This window comes from Saccopteryx bilineata, chromosome X (genome assembly GCF_036850765.1).
Source record: "Saccopteryx bilineata isolate mSacBil1 chromosome X, mSacBil1_pri_phased_curated, whole genome shotgun sequence".
Lineage (NCBI taxonomy): Eukaryota > Metazoa > Chordata > Mammalia > Chiroptera > Emballonuridae > Saccopteryx > Saccopteryx bilineata.
The window spans coordinates 122,550,159-122,572,582 of NC_089502.1; the positions used below are offsets into that span (position 1 = coordinate 122,550,159).

The 22,424-nt window shown below is 36.2% G+C and overlaps 1 protein-coding gene across 1 annotated transcript in view; it reads right to left on the bottom strand.

Annotated features, from left to right (window-relative positions):
- The window catches only part of IL1RAPL1 (interleukin 1 receptor accessory protein like 1), a 1,416,727-nt gene that overhangs the window by 46,734 nt on the left and 1,347,569 nt on the right, over window positions 1-22,424 (bottom strand). The window contains exons 7-8 of the mRNA XM_066249265.1: window positions 6,188-6,320; window positions 3,108-3,253 (exon numbers count right to left, since the gene is read on the bottom strand). Coding sequence (XP_066105362.1) covers window positions 3,108-3,253; window positions 6,188-6,320 — 279 coding nt within the window. The remainder of the gene's footprint in view (window positions 1-3,107; window positions 3,254-6,187; window positions 6,321-22,424) is intronic.

The following is a 22,424-nucleotide window of genomic DNA, read 5'->3' on the forward strand; positions in this document are numbered from 1 at the left end:
TGAACTTGCAGTTATACCGTATGTTAACCAAAGTAATTTCTCTTTTCCAAAGATAGTTGGGAAAGATCATTCCATGTAATTTTAAGCCTCTCACAGGCAGGAGATTGCATGCATTGCTGCCTTTTTTAATTGTGACTCATTTGCTGAAGCTTCCTTCTTTTGGAAGCACATGTTAACTTTAAGAAGGGACTTTTAGAATATATGACCTTAAAGGATTCTTTTTGGCTTCTCTCTTTTCTTTTTCTTTTTTGATTTTTTTTTAGTGAGTAGAGGAGGGATAGAGAGACAGATGTCCACATGCATAGAGAGACAGATGTCCACATGCTTCCCGACTTGGATCTATACAGCGACTCTGTTTGGAGCGATGCTTGCAACTGAACTATTTTTAGCACCTGAGTCTGCCACTTGGACCATCTGAGCTATCCTCAGTGTCTGGGGCTGATGCTTGGAGCAACTGAGCCACTGGCTGCAAGAAGGGAAGAGGGAGAGAAGGGGCAGAAAGAGGGGAAGAGCAGCAGATGGTCACTTCTCATGTGTGCCCTGACCAGGAATTAAACCTGGGATGTCCATATGCTGGGCCGACAGTCTACCCACTGAGCAAATCGGCCAAGGCTTTATTTTTTGGCTTCTAAATGCTTTTATTTTACTTAGAATAAAATGCTTTTGGTATAAATAAATATTTGAAAGCCATTGTGGAAGATTTACCTTTTGAACATTGGCCACATTTTTCCTTTTCATGTTAGGTAATCAAACATTATTGGAAATTTTTTTTTCAATTTTCTTGATTCTTCAACCATTTATATTTATAGTGCTGGAAGTTTTTTCCTGCTATACACAACTTAACCTTAAGCTACCCATGCTAAAAACAGCCTGGGGATATTTGACCCTTTTTGGCTATGTGCCTGTCTATAAGAAGAGAGTTTTAATAGTTGTATTCTCCTTAGAAATGTTTCATTTTCTTTCTTCTCACCTTATAGTTACTACTTAACAGTCACTCCTACCTTGCTCTAAAATGAAATATATGTGGTCTAAGTCAAAAGATTTTTATGTGTCCTATATATTTTCTCTACTACTTCTTTTTTTGGGGAATAATTCAGACTCTTTAATTAGAGCATATTCAAGAGTATGACTAGAATGGTGAAAATATTTTATCCACACAAAGGAAGAATAAATAAAAGAAACTAAACAAGTTGAATCTTGGGAAGTAAAGACCCAACAGGATGATGATGTCTTCCATCAAACTTTTAAAGAGCTGGTTTGGGAAAGAGAGATTAAAATTGTAGAACTGGGGTCAAGAGGCTGACAGACAATGAAATAGGGATGTTTTTGTATTAGGTTTTTCCAAAGATAGAATTGGCTTCCTTGAGAAGGAATGTGATCCAGTATAAACTATTAGATCACTGAGAATGTATTGTAGAATAGAGTCGACCCTTGCCATATCATGGTTCATTTTTCACAGTCTCACTGTATCGCGGATTTTAAAATTGTAGATATCTAATTTTGTATCACAGATTTTTCACTATATTGAGGGATTTTGCAACATAGAGGTATTTTTATATATTTATTATTTTAATTATTTTTGTGGTACAATAAGCATTTGCTAGCCTAAAAAATTAAAACAATATAAAATATATTAAAATATTAATTAAAACATATTAAAATAATATTAACTCGAAATAAAACATTAATATATATATATATATATATATATATATATATATATATATATATATATATAATAAAATAAATATAAAGACACTACTTCACGGGTTTTCGGCTATAGTGGCCGGTTCTGGAACCTAACCCCCATAGTAGACAAGAAGCATTGTAGTTCAATTATACAACACTTGTTTCCAACTCTGAAAAGCTATTTCTTGTCTTTGACATGTATATTTCTACTTGAAATCCCTTGGTTGACTGAATACACATGTTGGGCTAGAGAAAGAAACAATGATATTGCTAGCTGCTGCTTACGTTTCCCATTACTCATATTCCCCCAGAGCACACTATTTTAACATTGTAATCACCTTGACAAAAGAGTTATCTGTTTTCATAGTTTCAAGTAACAGTATTCAAAGGAATTCTACTGCCCAATAAAGTGCAAGAAACAGTCTTCAGAGTTCTCTTTCTTTTCCAACCTCAAAGACTCTAGGATTAAACATATACTTTGAATTTAAAGTCACTGTAAATTTGCTGAGTAAAAGATCCTCAAGTGTAGTGGTTCCAAAAACTAGAAAGTATCACTTAGTATAACATGGAAAAAATACATTATTTCTCCTGTAATGCATATGAAAACTTTTACCAACTAAGAGGCATGAATCAAATTTTATAATTACCCCAATATAAAAAATTCAATATATATTTTTATATATTTTAACCCTGTGCATAAGGCATTGGGGCTGTTGTAGAATCAGATTTAGTGTGGCAGATTTTTCACTTAACCACAACCTATTGTGCTTGAATCATTGTTAATAAATTATAGTTGAATAATAATTCATTAATAGGTAATTAATGAATTATTATTAATCAGAAAAAGATGCTTCACATGTAAATGTTTTTCAAGGTGAAAAAAAATCATGAAATGCTGCAATGATGAATCCATTGAGCATAATTTTTACACGAAAAGAATAACCTTCCAATAAGGAACATAATCTTGGACTTAAAACTATTTCAGTTGTTTTTTATTGATTTACTTCTTTCTAATAGTAATAAATTACACTTAACTAAATACTTCTTGTGTATAGACTTTCTTTCAAACTCTTCACTTTTTGTCTTTTTTCATTTTTAAAACACACTGAAAAATAGACACTATTCCTCTCCCCATCCTCATATCAGGTGATTGAAGCGCAGAGAAGTTAGAGAAGTTAGAAGCATACCCAAAGTATACAGTTTGTATTAAAGTAGAGCAATAAATCCAAATATGATTCTAGAGCCTGGTCTAGTCATCCATCCACTGTTATTTGCCTTGATATCCCAAATGCTAATGTGATTATTTTATTTAATATAAATTTGTATAGAAAAACACATTTTAATTTCTTTTTGTTTTCACTCTTTTCCCTCCTATTATAGGTTTAGTCAACAACTCAAACTTAGAAGGTTATACTCACCCCGTTTGTGAAGGAGAATGCTGGCATGTCGACGTCCATTTCCATTTTCAACATAACAGGAGTAATTTCCCAAGTCACCCTCTTGTACAGAGTCCAAAATTAATGAGATGGAAACTTCCTGTTCCCCAAGATGGTCCTTGAGAATTCTAAAATATAAAACAAAATGAAACAAACAAAATAAAAAACACACAAACATATACATACATGAAAAAGAAAAAAAATTTACATGAATCTGAATCTGATATGAAAATTCCTGCAGCAACTGTGTTTCAAATTTGGCTATGGATTTTTGCTAGCCTAATCAAATTATATCATGCTCTCTTCATTTCTAATGAGTAAGTTTGTCTTAGTAGAAGTTAATGAAGTTGCAGTTATCTCTTTTAGCAGGACAGTCACACTGTCATAATGAAGAGGTGACAGAAACCTTGAAAAAAAGTTAGCAAGTTGCTTTCTCTTTAAGAAGAAATATGAAGAAAAGGTACAATAAGAAATTCTAGCCTGACCAGGTGGTGGTGCAGTGGATAGAGCATCGAACTGGGATGCAGAAGGACCCAGGTTCTAGACCCCGAGGTTGCCAGCTTGAGCACAGGCTCATCTGGTTTGAGCAAAAGCTCACCAGCTTGGACCCAAGGTCGCTGGCTTGAGCAAGGGGTTACTCAGTCTGCTGAAGGCCCGGAGTCAAGGCACATAGAGAAAGCAATCAATAAACAACTAAGGTCTTGCAACGAAAAACTGATGATTGATGCTTCTCATCTCTCTCCATTCCTGTCTGTCTGTCCCTGTCTATCCCCTTCTCTGACTCTCTCTCTCTCTGTCCATGTAAAAAAAAAAAAGAAATTCTAATGTCTTAGGCTAGAGAACTAATTACATATCAGGTTAATAAAAAAGGAAGAATTAGAAAAGAATTAAGTTATTTTGACATTTCAGTTGAAACTCCAGCCTGGCCTCTTTTTGTATGATACAAATCAATTGCCTATTTTTAAAGAAATATGAAATTATAAACCTGTATACAAGTGTTCTAATGAAGTGTTAAATTCTGACATTTAAAATTAATGGTAAATCCTCACTAATCTCATTGTCAAAGATTTTAGCAATCTTTCAGAGCACATGGAAAATTTCAGGGTAAATCTCCTCTCTATTCAAAAAGTTTCCATCTCTACCTTCCCATCTGTTTGGTAATTCATCTCTTCAGAACACTTCCTAATGCAGAATTAAAGAAAATATCTTGCTAGAACCTTTCCTGAGCACCCATCAAAAGAGAGAGAGGCAAAGTTAGGGTATTTATTGTCCTTCCTTAACTTCAGCATTTCAGAGTATATGGGTAAATGATAATAGTAAAGTTGTAAATATGACTTTAGTACATATTGAAGAATTTTCTATTGGGACATTTCGAAACCCAGTTGGAGTGTAAGAGTTTTGTGTATTTGTTGCCAGGAAGAAGATCCTAGTAGAAATAACTGTATATGACAGTTTTATATGTTTTTATTTTCTGTTGAGAACCTTTGATCCTTATACCTTTGATCAAGTTTTAAAAGTCCTCACATTTAAAAATGTCCTCCTCTAAGAAAAGGAACTTTGGTTAAAATGCTTATGTATTCCCAGAAGATTTGACCTTTAGATGGAAAACTTTACAAATGGTCAGCATTTTGATTCAGTTATAACTTAATTATTATTAATATGCTTACTTCCATACATTACAATTAAAAATAAGCCTGATCAGGTGGTGGTGCAGTTGATGGAGCATCGGACTGAAATGCGGAGGACCCATGTTTGAAACCACAAGATCGCCAACTTGAGCATGGGGTCACTGGCTTGAGCGTGGGATCATAGAGGTGACCCCTTGGTTGCTAGCTTGAGCCCAAAGGTCGTTGGCTTGAAGCGTAAGGTCACTGGCTTGAAGCCCAAGGTCACTTGCTTGAGCCTAAAGTCACTGGCTTGAGCAAAGGGTCACTTGCTCTGCTATAGCCCCCCCAGTCAAGGCTCATATGCGAAAATTAGTGAACAGCTAAGATGCCACAGTGAAGAATTGGTGCTTCTCATTTCTCTCCCTTCCTGTCTGTCTGTCCCTATCTGTCCCTCTCTCTGACTCTCTGTCTGTCTCTGTAAAAAAAAAGAGTATCTATGACCAAAAATAATTTTACTAATATTTGAATACTTCAATATGTAAAAGTAAATGAGCAAGTTAATTCTTTTAAAATAATTAATTAAGAATAGGCTTAAGCACTATGTTTTCAAATCATTGGTATTTTTAATGATTATTCCTTATTATTCCCACTATATTTATATTTAGACCTTAAAGTCAGACAAAAAAGTAATAAAAATAATTTGAGGCCTGACCAGTCATGGCACTGTGGATAGAGAGTCAGCCTGGTATAGTGAGGACCCAGGTTGTAGATCTGGGGTCGCTGGCATGAGCACAGGCTCACAGGCTTGAGCACAGGGTCACTGGCTTGAGCATGAGGTCATTGATATAACCCGATGGATGGTTGCTAGCTTGAGCTAAGGGGTCACTGACTCAGCAGGAGCCCTCCTCCCCGTCAAGGCATATATGAGAAAGCAATCAATGAACAACTCTCCCTTCCTGTCTGTTTCTGTCTCTCTCTCTCTCACATGCGATTACTTAAAAAAAAAATTTGTGTATCTTTTATCATTTCTACCAAGTACTTTATAGTCTACCTAATGCTTCAAATAAAAAAACATATAAAAGGATATGACAGACATTGTGTTTGGTTGCGTCTGGGTGTTTTCTTAGTATTTTCTTTTAACAATTGAAAACAAAGAACTCTTATAAACAAAAGGCACAATATCACATCTTTGAAATTTGATGTAATTTTGGTCTGTCTCATTCAATATAGTCCACAATGAAAAACTCTTTATTTCTTAGAAATTCTTTGCAAATGTCATTTCTTTCTTGCCATTCTCTTAACAGTGTTTTGCCTTTTTGCCATTAAATATTGCAATATTTTTATTATAATAGTAAAGGAAAACAAAACTATTTCTTTCTTTTTAGCTCACTTTCTAGTCACCAACAGGGTAAATGTTAATATTGACAACAATGTAAAAGAAACAAGTTATTTTACCTAATGTCACTTTCCCAAACTCGATTTTCATCCAGATCTTCAATAAACTTTTCTCCTTTCATCCAGTAAATTAAAGGACTGACATCTCCACTGTACCCAAAGAAAGCTCTGCAGGTTAGATTAGCTGAGTCACCTGGGGAGAGAAATGATAGAAATATGTAATAAAACTATTTGTATACTCTTATTTTAAGCAAATTAGCAAGTAACATTTTAATCACTTCACTGACAATGAAATATCTTCCTAAAATAATAATTTTTCAGGTTTTTTTCTGTTTTTGTCAAATTTATAAAATGTATACTTTTGACAGTTTGTTTAATGAAATGATAATGACTCCTAAAATTTTAAATAAGACTAGTGAGTTATTTTATAGAAGGTTCTTCTACATAGGTTTGCCTGATGTTTTTAAGTGATTAGATTGAGGCTATAAATTACTGGGGAAGTTTCACAGAGGTGCTGTGCCCTTCTCAAAGAATGATATCAGAGGGTACATAATGTTGACAATTATAAGATTTTATAGCACAATTAGAAGTTGTTTGTCAGTCCTGAATATAAGTAATAGAAAGAGAATGAAATTTTTAGATGCGAAAGAAACTGTGAATCCAGGATCCCCCCAAAAACATTATTAAAATATTTTTATTAGATAAAGAATAATAATTTAACTAAGAAAAACAACACATGTTCAAGTAGAAAAGAACATTAAAAACAAATGAACAACTCATGATAATAAATAATAGGAATTTTTATTAGATGTAAATTCAATGATAGTACTGTAGAGATTACTTTCTTTCAGTATGTTTTTCAGGAGAGACAATTGCAATGGTTAGTACAGATTGGCTGATTACTTAAAAAGGTATGTAGGACGTCACGGAAATGGCGCCGTGAGCAGCGCGTCCGACAGCTCTCCCCTAAATCACAACAAATTTATCAACTAGAAACAGAAAAATTTATCCTCGGAGCATTCCGGAGTTCCACACAAACTGATAGCAAAAGGACTGTTATCACTTGAATCTGAGAGACGAGGGTGTGGAGGAATCTACCACAGGGACGTTCTTTCAAACCGCAAGGAAGTGCGCCTGTGGTGAGTCAGCCCATATACTTGGGAACCGCGAGCCGCCGCGAACCCCCACGAGCCGCCGCCGCGAGCCGCCGCGAGCCCCCCCAAGCCGCCGCGAGCAGCCGCACGCGCCCGGTCCGGTTGAGCACCGCTGACGTTCCCAGCGGCCCGCACACTGCGAGTGGGGGTTGCCGGCCACCGGTGCCCGGAGCGCCCCATTCGCACGTGCCCAGGGCGACCTGCTGGCCCGCACACCCAGGGGGCTCCATTATCCTGCGCCTGGTGCGGTCCAGCCGCCAGCGGCGGGGTGAGCGGGAGAGGCTTGGGAGATTCTCTCCGTGGGCAGGGCACCTCACCCAGCCATTCAAGCTAACAATCAAGCGTTGGGGGAGGGGCGCGCGCAGGCAGCCTAAAATACCTTCGGAAGCACAGCTGCGTCCCAATCACTGAAATTAGCTTAACCCATGAAATCTGCGCACCCTCAGTTCTATTTGATAAGATCTCTCTCAGTTCAGCGATCCAAGACAAGAGGCGTGATATTTTTTAGTGCCTCTCGCTAAAGGGGCAGGGGCAACTTCTGATTGATAGAGCCTCCATATTCAGGGATAAACGCTAACAAGAAGGACTTGGCAGATAATAAGGTCTATACTACACTAGTCGTAAGCAGAGACTAGTGCCTCTTCTTCCCTGCAAAAACAGGCTACAAAGTGTGGAAAGCCTGGGTTGAGAGGTCCAACTAAATGATAGGCGCTGAACAGTCACCTTGACAACAATTGACTCCCACCCCCGCCTGATTACACTGGAGGCCCTGACTCTCAGAGCCTTTCCCAAAGCCTTGCACTGAGTGGGGATAGAGTGGGGATTTCCCAGCTCTTTGAGCCTCTTACTCCCCAGGCAGAAGCAGTTGCAGCCTTATAGCTGGATCACCAGGCTGCTAATTCAGAAAGGGGGGACTAGGAGAGAGAATCCAGGAAAGCAAACTCTCTCATCGTTGGACCCTGCAAACACCAACAAGCCTTTACTTCCAGCAAGACTAAAGCCAATTATATGACATTGCCATAGAATCCCATCAACTGCAAATCCCTACCTAAGAGTGACACAGGGGCAGAGCCTGGGGTACACAGTCACCGACCAGGGAGAGGGAGAGAAAAGAAAAAGGAAGAAGTTAACCTCTCAAAATCAAGAAAAACCCACAGACTTTACAACTTGATCCACTAATTTTTTTTTGTTGTTGTTGTTGTTTGTTTCTTCTATCTTTTTGCCTTTATATCCTCCACCTCGGTCCTTCTATTCTCTGCCCATCTCATGCTTCCCCTTTCTTGAACTACACTACCCATGAGTGTTGCATTTTATTTTTCTTCTTCATCCTCACCCTCCTTTAAGGTTATACTCCAAAACACTTAACTCTCACTTTCTCCTCTTTTTTTTTTTTGTCTTGCTTTATTTTGTTTTTTTCTCTTCCTATTTTATTTCTTCCTTCGTTGTTCTCTTTTTCTTATTTTTTCCTTTCTATTCGATTTTTCTTTTCTCATTTTATTTCATCCCATATAATCCTCAATCACGAACAAATAAGTTAATTTGGGACTCAAGGCTTTTTTTTTGGCTTTATTTCTCTTTTTTGCTTTTGTTTTTATTTTTTTTTCTTTTTTCTTGTTTGTTTATTTTTGTGGCATTTTGGGTCCTCCCAACCCAAGGTCTCCATTGTATTTAGTCTTCGCTCCACTTAATACAACAGATTTTTACTTATTATTTTTATTTTTTCTTCTTTATTATTCTTTTTTGGTCCTTTTTTCTGGTTCCCTCTTATCCCTCTCATTATATCTCTTAGTTGACTACACTTACAAGCAAATCATCTTATGCTTGTCTAAGATTTTCTTCCTTTTTTTTTTTTTTTTTTTTTTGCATTTAGTAGGCCCCTACTTCCTTTTTTTTGCCCCTTGAACTCTTCACCCCAAATCAGGCCCTCCATTATAGGCATGATATTTCCCTGAGGAGGGGAGAGGAGGGAAAGAGAAGAGAGAAAAAAAGGGGAAAATAATAAATTATTACTGGTTTTTTTTTGTGGGGTGTTTTACCTTTTTTTTTTTTTTACTTTTTACTCTTTATTAATTCTAATTAGTGCTATCAATAAGACCACCCTCAGATGCCGATAAGAAAGAGGAAATCGAATATTATGGATACAAAAGAAAGAGAGGTAACACAAATAGATGTGGAAAAATCTATGGAGAAAAGACTTAACATATTGTAAGCCTTGGAGCTAAATGACAGAGAATTTAAAATAGAAATCTTAAAAATACTCAGAGAGATACAAGAAAACACAGAAAGGCAATATAGGGAGATCAGAAAACAACTCAATGAACACAAAGAATATATTACCAAGGAAATTGAAACTATAAAAACAAATCAAACAGAAATGAAAAACTCAATTCACGAGCTGAAAAACGAGGTAACAAGCTTAGCTAACAGAACAGCCCAGATTGAAGATAGGATTAGTGAAATAGAAGACAAACAACTTGAGGCACAACAGAGAGAAGAAGAAAGAGATTCAAAAATAATAAAAAACGAGAAAGCACTACAGGAATTGTCTGACTCCATCAGAAAGAATAACATAAGAATAATAGGTATATCAGAGGGAGAAGAGAAAGAAAATGGAATGGAGAATATACTCAAACAAATAATAGACGAGAACTTCCCAAGCCTGTGGAAGGAACTAAAGCCTCAAATTCAAGAAGCAAACAGAACACCAAGTTTTCTTAACCCAAACAAACCCACTCCAAGGCACATCATAATAAAGATGACACAAACCAATGACAAAGAAAAAATTCTCAAGGCAGCCAGGGAAAAGAAGAGTACAACATATAAAGGAAGGCCTATTAGATTATCATCACATTTCTCAGCAGAAACTCTACAAGCTAGAAGAGAGTGGACCCCAATATTTAAAGCCCTGAAAGAGAGGAACTTTCAGCCAAGAATACTATACCCATCAAAGCTATCCTTCAAGTATGAAGGAGATATAAAAACATTCACAAATACAGAAAAGATGAGAGAATTTATCAACAGAAAGCCCCCACTCCAGGAAATACTAAAGGGGGTTTTCCAACCAGATTCAAAGAACAAAAGAAAACAACACCACAAGTAACAGCTCCACCAAGAACACAATAAAACCAAACTTAAACTGTGACAACAAAGGAAAAAAAGGGGGGAGAGGATGGAGATTAACAGTAGCAAAGGATGATGAAGTGCAGAAATACTTATAAGATAGGGTACTACAATGAATATGGTAGGTACCCTTTTCATTACTTAATGGTAACCACCTTTAAAAAAACCACCACAAAAACACTTGACTTAAAAAAGGTAGCAACAGAGGAAAGAAGTATGGAACACAAACAAACAAAAACAAATGATAGAAAAACAAAAGAGAAGAATCAAACTAGATACAAGACTAACAGAAAGCAATTTATAAAATGGCAGTAGGGAACCCACAAGTGTCAATAATTACACTAAATGTAAATGGATTAAACTTACCAATAAAAAGACACAGAGTAGCAGAATGGATTAAAAAAGAAAATCCAACTATATGCTGCCTACAAGAAACACATCTAAGCAACAAGGATAAAAACAAATTCAAAGTGAAAGGCTGGAAAACAATACTCCAAGCAAACAACACCCAAAAAAAAGCAGGCGTAGCAATACTCATATCTAATAATGCTGACTACAAGACAGAAAAAGTACTCAGAGACAAAAATGGTCATTTCATAATGATTAAGGGGAAGTTGAATCAAGAAGACATAACAATCCTTAATATATATGCACCAAGCCAAGGAGCACCAAAATATATAAGACAGCTACTTATTGACCTTAAAACAAAAACTAACAAAAATACAATCATACTTGGAGACCTCAATACACCGCTGACGGCTCTAGATCGGTCATCCAAACAGAGAATCAATAAAGATATAGTGGCCTTAAACGAAATACTAGAACACCTGGATATGATAGACATCTACAGGACACTTCATCCCAAAGCGACAGAGTATACATTTTTCTCTAGTGTACATGGAACATTCTCAAGAATTGACCATATGTTGGGCCACAAAGACAATATCAGCAAATTTAGAAAAATTGAAATTGTACCAAGCATATTTTCTGATCATAAAGCCTTGAAACTAGAATTCAACTGCAAAAAAGAGGGGGAAAAACCCACAAAAATGTGGAAACTAAACAACATACTTCTAAAAAATGAATGGGTCAAAGAAGAAATAAGCGCAGAAATCAAAAGATATATACAGACAAATGAAAATGAAAATACGACATATCAGAATCTCTGGGATGCAGCAAAAGCAGTAATAAGAGGAAAGTTCATATCACTTCAGGCCTATATGAACAAACAAGAGAGAGCCGAAGTAAACCACTTAACTTCACATCTTAAGGAACTAGAAAAAGAAGAACAAAGACAACCCAAAACCAGCCGAAGAAAGGAGATAATAAAAATCAGAGCAGAAATAAATGAAATAGAGAACAGAAAAACTATAGAAAAAATCAATAAAACAAGGAGCTGGTTCTTTGAAAAGATCAACAAAATTGACAAACCCTTGGCAAGACTCACCAAGGAAAAAAGACACAGGACTCAAATAAATAAAATCCAAAATGAAAGAGGAGAGATCACCACAGACATCATAGAAATACAAAGAATTATTGTAGAATACTATGAAAAATTATATGCCACCAAATACAACAATCTAGAAGAAATGGATAAATTCCTAGAACAATACAACCTTCCTAGACTGAGTCATGAAGAAGCAGAAAGCCTAAACAGACCAATCAGCAGGGAGGAAATAGAAAAAACTATTAAAAATCTCCCCAAAAATAAAAGTCCAGGCCCAGACGGTTATACTAGTGAATTCTATCAAACATTCAAAGAAGACTTGGTTCCTATTCTACTCAAAGTCTTCCAAAAAATTGAAGAAGAAGCAATACTTCCAAACACATTTTATGAGGCCAACATAACCCTCATACCAAAACCTGGCAGGGATGGCACAAAGAAAGAAAACTACAGACCAATATCTCTAATGAATACAGATGCTAAAATACTAAACAAAATACTGGCAAACCGAATACAACAACATATTAAAAAAATAATACATCATGATCAAGTGGGATTCATCCCAGAATCTCAAGGATGGTTCAACATACGCAAAACGGTTAACGTAATACACCATATCAACAAAACAAAGAACAAAAACCACATGATCTTATCAATAGATGCAGAAAAGGCTTTTGATAAAATACAACACAACTTTATGTTTAAGACTCTCAACAAAATGGGTATAGAAGGAAAATATCTCAACATGATAAAGGCCATATATGATAAACCATCAGCCAACATCCTATTAAACGGCATAAAACTGAGGACTTTCTACCTTAAATCAGGAACAAGACAGGGTTGTCCACTCTCTCCACTCTTATTCAACGTGGTGCTAGAAGTTCTGGCCAGAGCAATCAGACAAGACAAAGAAATAAAAGGCATCCATATCGGAAAAGAAGAAGTAAAGCTATCACTTTTTGCTGATGATATGATCCTATACATCGAAAACCCGAAGGACTCCACAAAAAGATTATTAGAAACAATAAACCAATACAGTAAGGTCGCAGGATACAAAATTAACATACAAAAGTCCATAGCCTTTCTATATGCCAACAATGAAATATTAGAAAACGAACTCAAAAAAATAATCCCCTTCACGATTGCAACAAAAAAAATAAAATACCTAGGAATAAACATAACAAAGAACGTAAAGGACCTATATAATGAAAATTACAAAGCATTGTTAAGGGAAATCGAAAAAGATACAATGAGATGGAAAAATATTCCTTGTTCTTGGATAGGAAGAATAAATATAATCAAAATGGCCATATTACCCAAAGCAATATACAAATTTAATGCAATTCCCATCAAAATCCCTATGAGATTTTTTAAAGAAATGGAACAAAAAATCATCAGATTTATATGGAACTATAAAAAACCCCGAATAGCCAAAACAATCCTAAGGAAAAAGAATGAAGCTGGGGGCATTACAATACCTGACTTTAAACTATATTATAGGGCCACGATAATCAAAACAGCATGGTATTGGCAGAAAAATAGACACTCAGACCAATGGAACAGAATAGAAAGCCCAGAAATAAAACCACATATATATGGTCAAATAATCTTTGATAAAGGGGCCAACAACACACAATGGAGAAAAGAAAGCCTCTTCAACAAATGGTGTTGGGAAAACTGGAAAGCCACATGCAAAAGAATGAAACTCGACTACAGCCTGTCCCCGTGTACTAAAATTAATTCAAAATGGATCAAAGACCTAAATATAAGACCTGAAACAATAAAGTACATAGAAGAAGACATAGGTACTAAACTCATGGACCTGGGTTTTAAAGAACATTTTATGAACTTGACTCCAATGGCAAGAGAAGTGAAGGCAAAGATAAATGAATGGGACTACATCAGAATTAAAAGTTTTTGCTCAGCAAGAGAAACTGATATCAAAATAAACAGACAGCCAACTATATGGGAACTGATATTTTCAAACGACAGCTCAGATAAGGGCCTAATATCCAAAATTTACAAAGAACTCATAAAACTCAACAACAAACAAACAAACAATCCCATAAAAAAATGGGAAGAGGACATGAACAGACACTTCTCCCAGGAAGAGATACAAATGGCCAACAGATATATGAAAAGATGCTCAGCTTCATTAGTTATTAGAGAAATGCAAATCAAAACTACTATGAGATACCACCTCACCCCTGTTAGATTAGCTATTATCAACAAGACGGGTAATAGCAAATGTTGGAGAGGCTGTGGAGAAAAAGGAACCCTCATTCACTGTTGGTGGGACTGTAAAGTAGTACAACCATTATGGAGGAAAGTATGGTGGTTCCTCAAAAAACTGCAAATAGAACTACCTTATGACCCAGCAATCCCTCTACTGGGTATATACCCCAAAACCTCAGAAACATTGATACGTGAAGACACATGTAGCCCCATGTTCATTGCAGCACTGTTCACAGTGGCCAAGACATGGAAACAACCAAAAAGCCCTTCAATAGAAGACTGGATAAAGAAGATGTGGCACATATACACTATGGAATACTACTCAGCCATAAGAAATGATGACATCAGATCATTTACAGCAAAATGGTGGGATCTTGATAACATTATAAGGAGTGAAATAAGTAAATCAGAAAAAAACAAGAACTACATGATTCCATACATTGGTGGAACATAAAAATGAGACTAAGAGACATGGACAAGAGTGTGGTGGTTACCAAGGGTGGGGGGGGGGGAGGGAGGACATGGGAGGGAGGGAGGGAGAGAGTTAGGGGGAGGGGGAGGGGCACAGAGAACTAGATAGAGGGTGACGGAGGACAATCTGACTTTGGGTGAGGGGTTTGCAACATAATTTGATGACAAAATAACCTAGACATGTTTTCTTTGAATATATGTACCCTGATTTATTAATGTCATCCCATTACCATTAATAAAAATTTATTAAAAAAAAAAAAAAAAGGTATGTAGAGGTCCCTGACAAAAAGGTGGAAGTGCATTTAATGCCTGCAGAGAATGTAAGGTTTATTTCTGGACAGCTGACACCATTTTGCAAGTACTTGGTTTACTCAAGCTTCAGCCAGTGTTAGAGAACTGAAATATTGTAGTCCATACTAGTTTTAAAATCCTACTGCTTCTAAGTGGAATCAGAAAATGGGTGAGAGGGTGAGACAGGGACCTGGAAGGGTCTACTGCACTTGGATTGGGGCAAGGGACCTCTCAAGGATGGGTGCTACATACATGAGGGGTTGAAAACTAGGCCTTAGTGACATCTTTGTTGGCAACTGAAGTAAGCAAACTTTCTCAATTTTAGAAATTCCTGTGAAGATTATATAAGACCTGACAACTCTATGACTTCAAGATGCAAAGAAGGAGATGCTTAGAGGCTTGGAAACCTCACAGATAAGCTATGAATTAATAGTAAACATCTCCTGAAATTGTGCTTATGAATGATTCTACAATAAACCCAAAGAAAAGCATAATGTGCTTATATGAACTCTTTCTGAGCCCTGCCATGGGTATTAACTATATGTAAATTCTATTCTTTAAGTTCTACAGCAAGATGATTTTTATTGAATAAAATTAGTACTCTCTTAGTTATATCCACTGTATATGAATAGTTCATAAATAAATTCTTGCTCTTCTAATCTTTCTAAGATGGCATGATATAGCCTTCTCTTTTTATCTTTGTTTATGCCTGAATCTTCTCCAAGTAAGAGATTCCTCATGGACTTTAATTATATCTATATACAATAGTCAACACTAGAGACCAGATAAGGCAAGTCCAGAAAGTGTCTACAAGCTTTTAAGAAGCAAAATAGAGCTCCAAGGTTTTTTTATTATTAATTTTGTACATAGATATCTTCTAAATATTCTAATATGAAATCACACTTCTGTTGGGGAATACTGACATTACAAAGTGGATAATTAAATGTCTGTCTTATTGATTGGAAATCAACCACAGATTTCTATGGGAAGTATCAATTCAATGTTACAAAACAACTTTAAATCTAATATTCTTTGCATTTACATTTTTACAAGGGCACTAGCTTTTATACAATTGCACTATCCGTTAGAGTATCAAAGTAGTCATGAATTAATATTACAATGATTAACATCACATGTCAACAGAATGAACATATATTAGAGAGTTTTAAATTTTTATGTCAATAATTTATAAAATCTATCTTTTAAGGGATAAAGTTTTAGATTTTAAGTAGGAGACAATGACTGAAGGTCATAAACAGCCCTCTCCAGAAATTGCTTAATGTTCTATTACAGCTTTACTGAATATGGGGGCTTATCAATAATGATCATGCCATTAGCAATTCAGCTTGATATTTCTTTAAAGAGAAGTCAATTGAATCCCTCATTGAGACCTGAACTTGTCTCTTCTGTTATACTCCTACCTTCCCAGATTAAGTGATTTTTGATGACCTAATTCTTCATTTCTCCTACCTGCAGTCCTTATGCTGCCACAGCTAGAAAATCACTCTTGCACTTATATTTACAGTGATTTGCTTTCTCAATCACATTTGCTCACCCAATCTTTGACTATCTTGTCTTGAATGCCAGTACAAGGGGTATCTGCAGTGTTGTGGGGGCACCTAAATGAACTCTATCTAGATTGGATTGAACTTGCTATGGATCAAAGAATTCATGGAAGGAATTAAAAGAAGGTGAGGAAAAAATAGGAAAGCACTCCAGGCACAGAAGAAAGAGTATGAGTGAAAAGTGCAAGAGAACTTTGGAGGAAATAACTCCAGACTGGCTAAAGTTAAAGTGTACTTGGCGGAGGGGGATGGGGAAGAAGAGAGAACTGATGAGGCCAGAGTAGTGGTAGCCTTATCCTTCCATGGAGGCCATATTTTGGGGATTTGGGACTTCCTTTTAAGGGCAATGTTAAGCTGGAGAAAGGTTTCAAGGAGACTGACATAATTAGATCTGCACACTAAAGAAATTACTTTTACTGTACTTGCAATACTGGGATTCGATCAGTGAGAATCAAGCAAGATTGAGAATGTTACATTATTATAGGATCATATAAGGAATGTTCACTGCAAAGATTGGATTTTTTCCACATAACTACTTAAAAGGAAAAAGCATAGTTGATTGCAGAGACTACAGATTACTATGCTTTCTATCAATGTGATGATAGGGAGCCTCTCAAGGCAGAAAAAATATATTTTTAATTTATATGCATCTCGGTGTCTGTAGGATGGGAGGATTGGGAAGTTGCCAGCTATTTCTCAATACTATCAGGATCAAAAGTCCACTTGAGCCAACCTGTTCTGTGAAGAGACTTTTAAGTGGTTTCTCTTAATTATACCTATTTATGTGGCTGAGCAAAATACACCGTCACCCTTCTTATGCATAGATCTGCTAGCAGGAAAGGGCACCAGGAGCCCAGTAGAGTCAATCTTGAGAGAAGGCCAGGTGAAGTCAGGCTCACACCTGAGACCCAACTGCCTGTTTGGGAAGTGTTGGGCAAATGAATTTGTATTTTATGAGTTGCTCACTTTTATTGTTAAAAATGGCTGCCTAGATATGTGATCTGTGAAACTGCTAATTACCTTCCTATTTGAGAAAAGGCTTTGTTACGCTAATGTGTTCTGGAGGAGGGGTTTTCATGCCACAAGTTTTTAAGAGAAGAAGAAGGAAGAAGAAAGGGAACATGTTTTTGCAGAGTTTGTGCAGAGAGTAGAAGGGAGGTGTGCAGTTGGGGAACAGAGGTGAGGGATCTTGTGAGCTCTGCTGAGACTGGTGGGGGCTTTTAATTCTAGTAAAAACTGGAAAAGATTCTCCTGGTTGTGGAACCGGAGAACATATGAGTGGGTTTTGGTGCCCTGTTGTTTGTTTTTATTCACCAGCCAGTTGCGAGGTTAGAAGAAAGGCATAGCCCACCAGTTTTTGGTTCCATTGTTTCTTTACCATCTGTCCGAATCTAATGGGAACCTGCATGTGCCTGGCGGCTGTGATGGCCGTGGCTACTGGCCATACAGGAGGCAAGCTATGTCTACCCAATACTTTTCATTTAGGTAATTACTGTGACCTGGGACAAGTGTGTATCACCTATGTCTGAAAGCAGAAATAAAGATCTGTCCTCCTTTTCCCTGAGTTTGAATAAGAACCAGGAGCTGAAGAAAATTCATGGGGCAGGGTAGGGCCTCGGGAGAGATGATGCACTCCACTCAGTAAGGGCAGATAGAGATGAATAAAAACAAATAAGAAAATAGAATTATAAAATTATGGAGGAGTGAGAGAACGTCTCGATCTTTCCCCTTGAAATTTCAACAATTCAAATGGCTATAACTCAACAAAGGAACTCTAGCTCCTTGAACAAGCACACTTGAAAAATCTGTGCATTGAGGCCAATAAAGGTAGGCAGAGATCAGCTGAAGGGCAAAAAGTAAGGATGCAGCCCTGCAGCCAAACACCCAGGGCAGGGCTCTGGAAAGGGGAGAAACCCAGTTGTGTCTGGGTTTCCTTCTGTGGGGCAGGGCAAAGAGCTTCAGGGGGCACTCTCTGGAGTAAACAATTAAAGAGGTGGCTGAGTGCAGGGACCTGGGCCAAGGATACTTAATTTGTTTGCATGTGTAACCCAACAACTAGTGTATATATTCCCAAACAGTAGAAATTATATCTGTATTTACTTTACATGTTACAAAGACCCATTACAATGTCTTGAATATGTTAGGAACTCAATAAATAATTTTGAATCAGTTAATAACATGCTTGATATCTTTCAAACTTGCATTTTCCCTTGCTTCTTTTTATCAAACTTTAATTAAAGGCAACATGTCTCCAGCTTATCTCAGCAGGTCAACTCTATTTTATAAACTGGCCTTCAACATTGCATATGCAGGGCCTCCCTGTTCAGATACTATAACACTATAAGCTGAAGCCAGTTTATATCAGTTTGTGAGAGTCCACTGCTACATTTTCAGAAATTTAGTGTCTGATATGTAAATTCTCCCATGTCTGACAGTGATTTAATTGACTTCACTTCCCCTCTTCTCTCTTAGCTCTCTCTCCCAACCCAGGGCAAACCATTTTTATTTTCTTTTTTTTCTACTTGGACAGCATCTCAACATTCCTTCACTCTGTATAAATCTGCTATTTTGACTTTACCTTTGAACTGGTCACAATATGCCTCTTCCCTTCATATCATCTGAGCAAAACTTTTTAAACATGTGTTCATTATTATGTCTGCATGAAAATAATGATAGTATGTTTCTCTGAAAATTGTTAGCAGGAATACAGTGCTTGCTTCATTTCCTATTATTGCCCTTAAAATAAGCAACGCCCAATATTTATACATGTACAACATATCTTTGACATTTGTTGGATTACTGAAGGATTTTATAAACTCTTTAGTCTTTTTTCTTTATTCAAATATAAAAACAGAAATAAAATTTGATCTTTATTCTGTGTAAGTCTAAACAATTTAACTTGTTATCAAGAGAAACTATCCATCTTTTCTATCTTTTGATCTCTAATTTGCTGTAACATGCAATTTCTCATAAGGTCATCCTAACATGTGATTGAGAGAGTCAAATACCACAGCTCTTCCTCATCCTCTTCTTTTTAGATATTGAAAAAACACCTCCAGTCTCACTTCTGACACCTAAGTGATAGTATTAGTACTATTTACTACACTTGACCAGAGATATAGGAAATTAGCATGAGGATTCCCTAAGTTACAAGGGAGAGAGAGACACACATTAAGTTAATAATTTTCTTCTCAATTTTGTTTCTTTGTTTTCCTTCAAACAAGACTGAATAATTTAAGCTATGGCTTAGGTAGCTGCACACATCAAATATATCTGTCAGCCAGGCTGGAGCCTTGAAGATAATAGTATTCTTGCTGTCTTAAGTTGATATCTATAAAAGCCACAGTGAATTGCACTAAATGCTTCTGCCGCCTTTTTTTGGCAGAAAGATGCACTATCAGCTCAATCTCACCAATTGCGAAAGAAGCACTCCAAAATTGATCAGAAAAAAATCATTTGCTATCTAAAATAAGAACAATGCTTGTCATACAGCAGGATTTCAAGTAGGCCACAATGTGACAGGCCTTAGAGGAAAAATAATACATTTTCCCTTCAACCCTTGAATTCCAAAGGGCAGTAGGCTCATTTGTGATTTAATGCAGTCTTCTAAGAGATCATTTGGCCGTTTCTAAAACTGCTAAGAGCAGAGATTCTTTCTCCACTAGAGGACACTCTCTAACTTACTGAAGAATTAAAACAACAACAAAAAAGCCCTCTTTTTAAATTAAAAGAAAATTTCTTCCCTAATTAAAAAGTATCAGTATTTAGAGATTTTACTCATTGAAACTAGAAAATAGTGAGCATTTTGTTTTTAATTAAGATGTTGAATACATTAAAATTAATAATAATAAAAAAGATGTTGAATACAGGAGGATTTTAATTTTATTTGCACCATTAATCATCTGTATTAAAATTACACTATAGTCATGATAAAGATAAATGTTTTGCCAAAGACTCTCCATTTAAGATAAAAAACAAAGTGATTTACAAAACATATTTGTCTTTTTTCACCAGTTACACTCAATGGCTCTTCTTCCAGAAAGCTTTATTCATAAATAAAGAATCTCTCTCTCTCTTCTTTACTCCACCCCTATGTCTCCTTGCCCTGGCCCCCAACACACACAAATAAAGAAAGTTCCCTTGTAACTTCCTCAAAATCTTTGGCCCAAATAAGTATAACGACCTATGGCACATAATATTTGCCAGTATCTAACCACAGAGAGTTCTTTGGAAATCAGAGTTTTATCTTAGGGTTCCAAAAGAAAGGAAAGAAATGGAAGGGATAGGATATATTAAGCTCATAGTTGAGGATGTTACTCTTGCAGAATGTAACAACATCTGCTTAAATTTCAAGGGAACAAAATCCCAGAAAAACAAAACATGCACTTTTAAATCTGCTCACCAAAATTCAGCTGGAGTGTCGGCTTTCTTTATGAAAATGTATTTCAGACTATCTTAGAATATATTTCTTTAGTTTTTAATGACAGAGTAACTTATTTTGTTGGTTAATAGAATTGCAAGAGGATTTAAGTAATCAAAAATAAGTTGAAGTTACGTGAGTTAATACACATCCATAGTACACATGGTAAGTGCTCACAAATTGTTAGCAATTATTACTATTACTCATATTGTTATTGTCATGAGAGTTAAACTTTTCTAGAAATGATGATTTGCAGTTCATGAATCAAGCTAGGCCAAATAGGTCTTTCAGGAACCTGGGGGTTGCATACTAGAATTTGAATGAAATGTTGAGAATATTTCCCACACTGATAACAAGGAAGAGAAGTAGTGGCAGAATCCCTTTAGAATGAGAAGGGAACTCATGCACTTGAGAAGAAAGGATGTGCAAAACAGGAATGTAATCGGTGTATTGCGTTTACATGGTTCAAAGATTCTTGTGAGGACTCTAACTCTAGTTCTTGATGGTTACCTTCTATTTGCATGATGCAAAAGTTTATGGCATCTAGAAAAATTAATGAACATCAGGTTGAAGAGAGGGACTCCTCATGCATCACTTAACATCTGTTGCCACCTGAAGACCTTACCCTGAGAAAATGTGATGTTACACCTGAGTGTTGAAAAGATGGGTATTAGATAAAAGAAGGAGGAAACTAATGATTGTTCAGTGGAAAACATTTATCTTCCAGAAAATGGATTTGCTCAAAAAGATTATTAAGAAACACTTGGTGATGAAGAAGAAGTAGGATCATTTTCTAATGTGTTTTATTAAGATAAAATACACATAACATAAAAAGTACAGGGAAGTAGTGCCATTTTGTCTGTCAGTTGAAGAGTGGATGAAAGAAGTGACTTGTGGTTTGCTTTCTGCCCAAGACATTAGACCTGCTTATACTTCTATTAATTTTTAAAATTGTTTTGAGTCATCTACAAAATAAGCCTTTTCCCCTCCAATGCAGACATTTTTAGGTTTTTGTTGACATATTAATCTTAAAAAATTATGATTGTATCTTGATAAGACATCTCCTTTAGTTTTGCTCCATTAATTACATAGTTACTGTGCAAAATTCCACATTCTTTTAACTCTTTTAGTGCTCTCTTATTCTTCCAGAGTCTCACATTTTTAAAGTAAAGTATTCCATTTTTAGCCTCCAAGTATATTGAAATCAGTCCTTAACATATATAAAGAAAGCATTTATCTGTGGTCAGTGATCAGCAAGTTCTTTATACCTCAGTATCACAAACAATTGAAACAAGAAAAAAAAAGCCAGAGGAGGTGAAAAGTAGGAATACGAAAAGGAAGAGTGAGAGAGAAAGAATAATAAAAGGAAGTGGAAAGAAAGGGATATTAGTGGTGGTGGTGAAGGATACTGACAAAACCCAGCCGTTAACTCAGGCATAAGTGTTACATATAGGTAGCCATGCTCTTGAACAAACTATGTCCTGACATTGCCTTTATCTTTCTTATGCTTAATCTGTGATCTCTAAATCCTGGCTGGTAGTTAATGAGGCAGAGACCGCTAAATCTCTCTTTCTTTTAGTAACATAACCGCCAAATA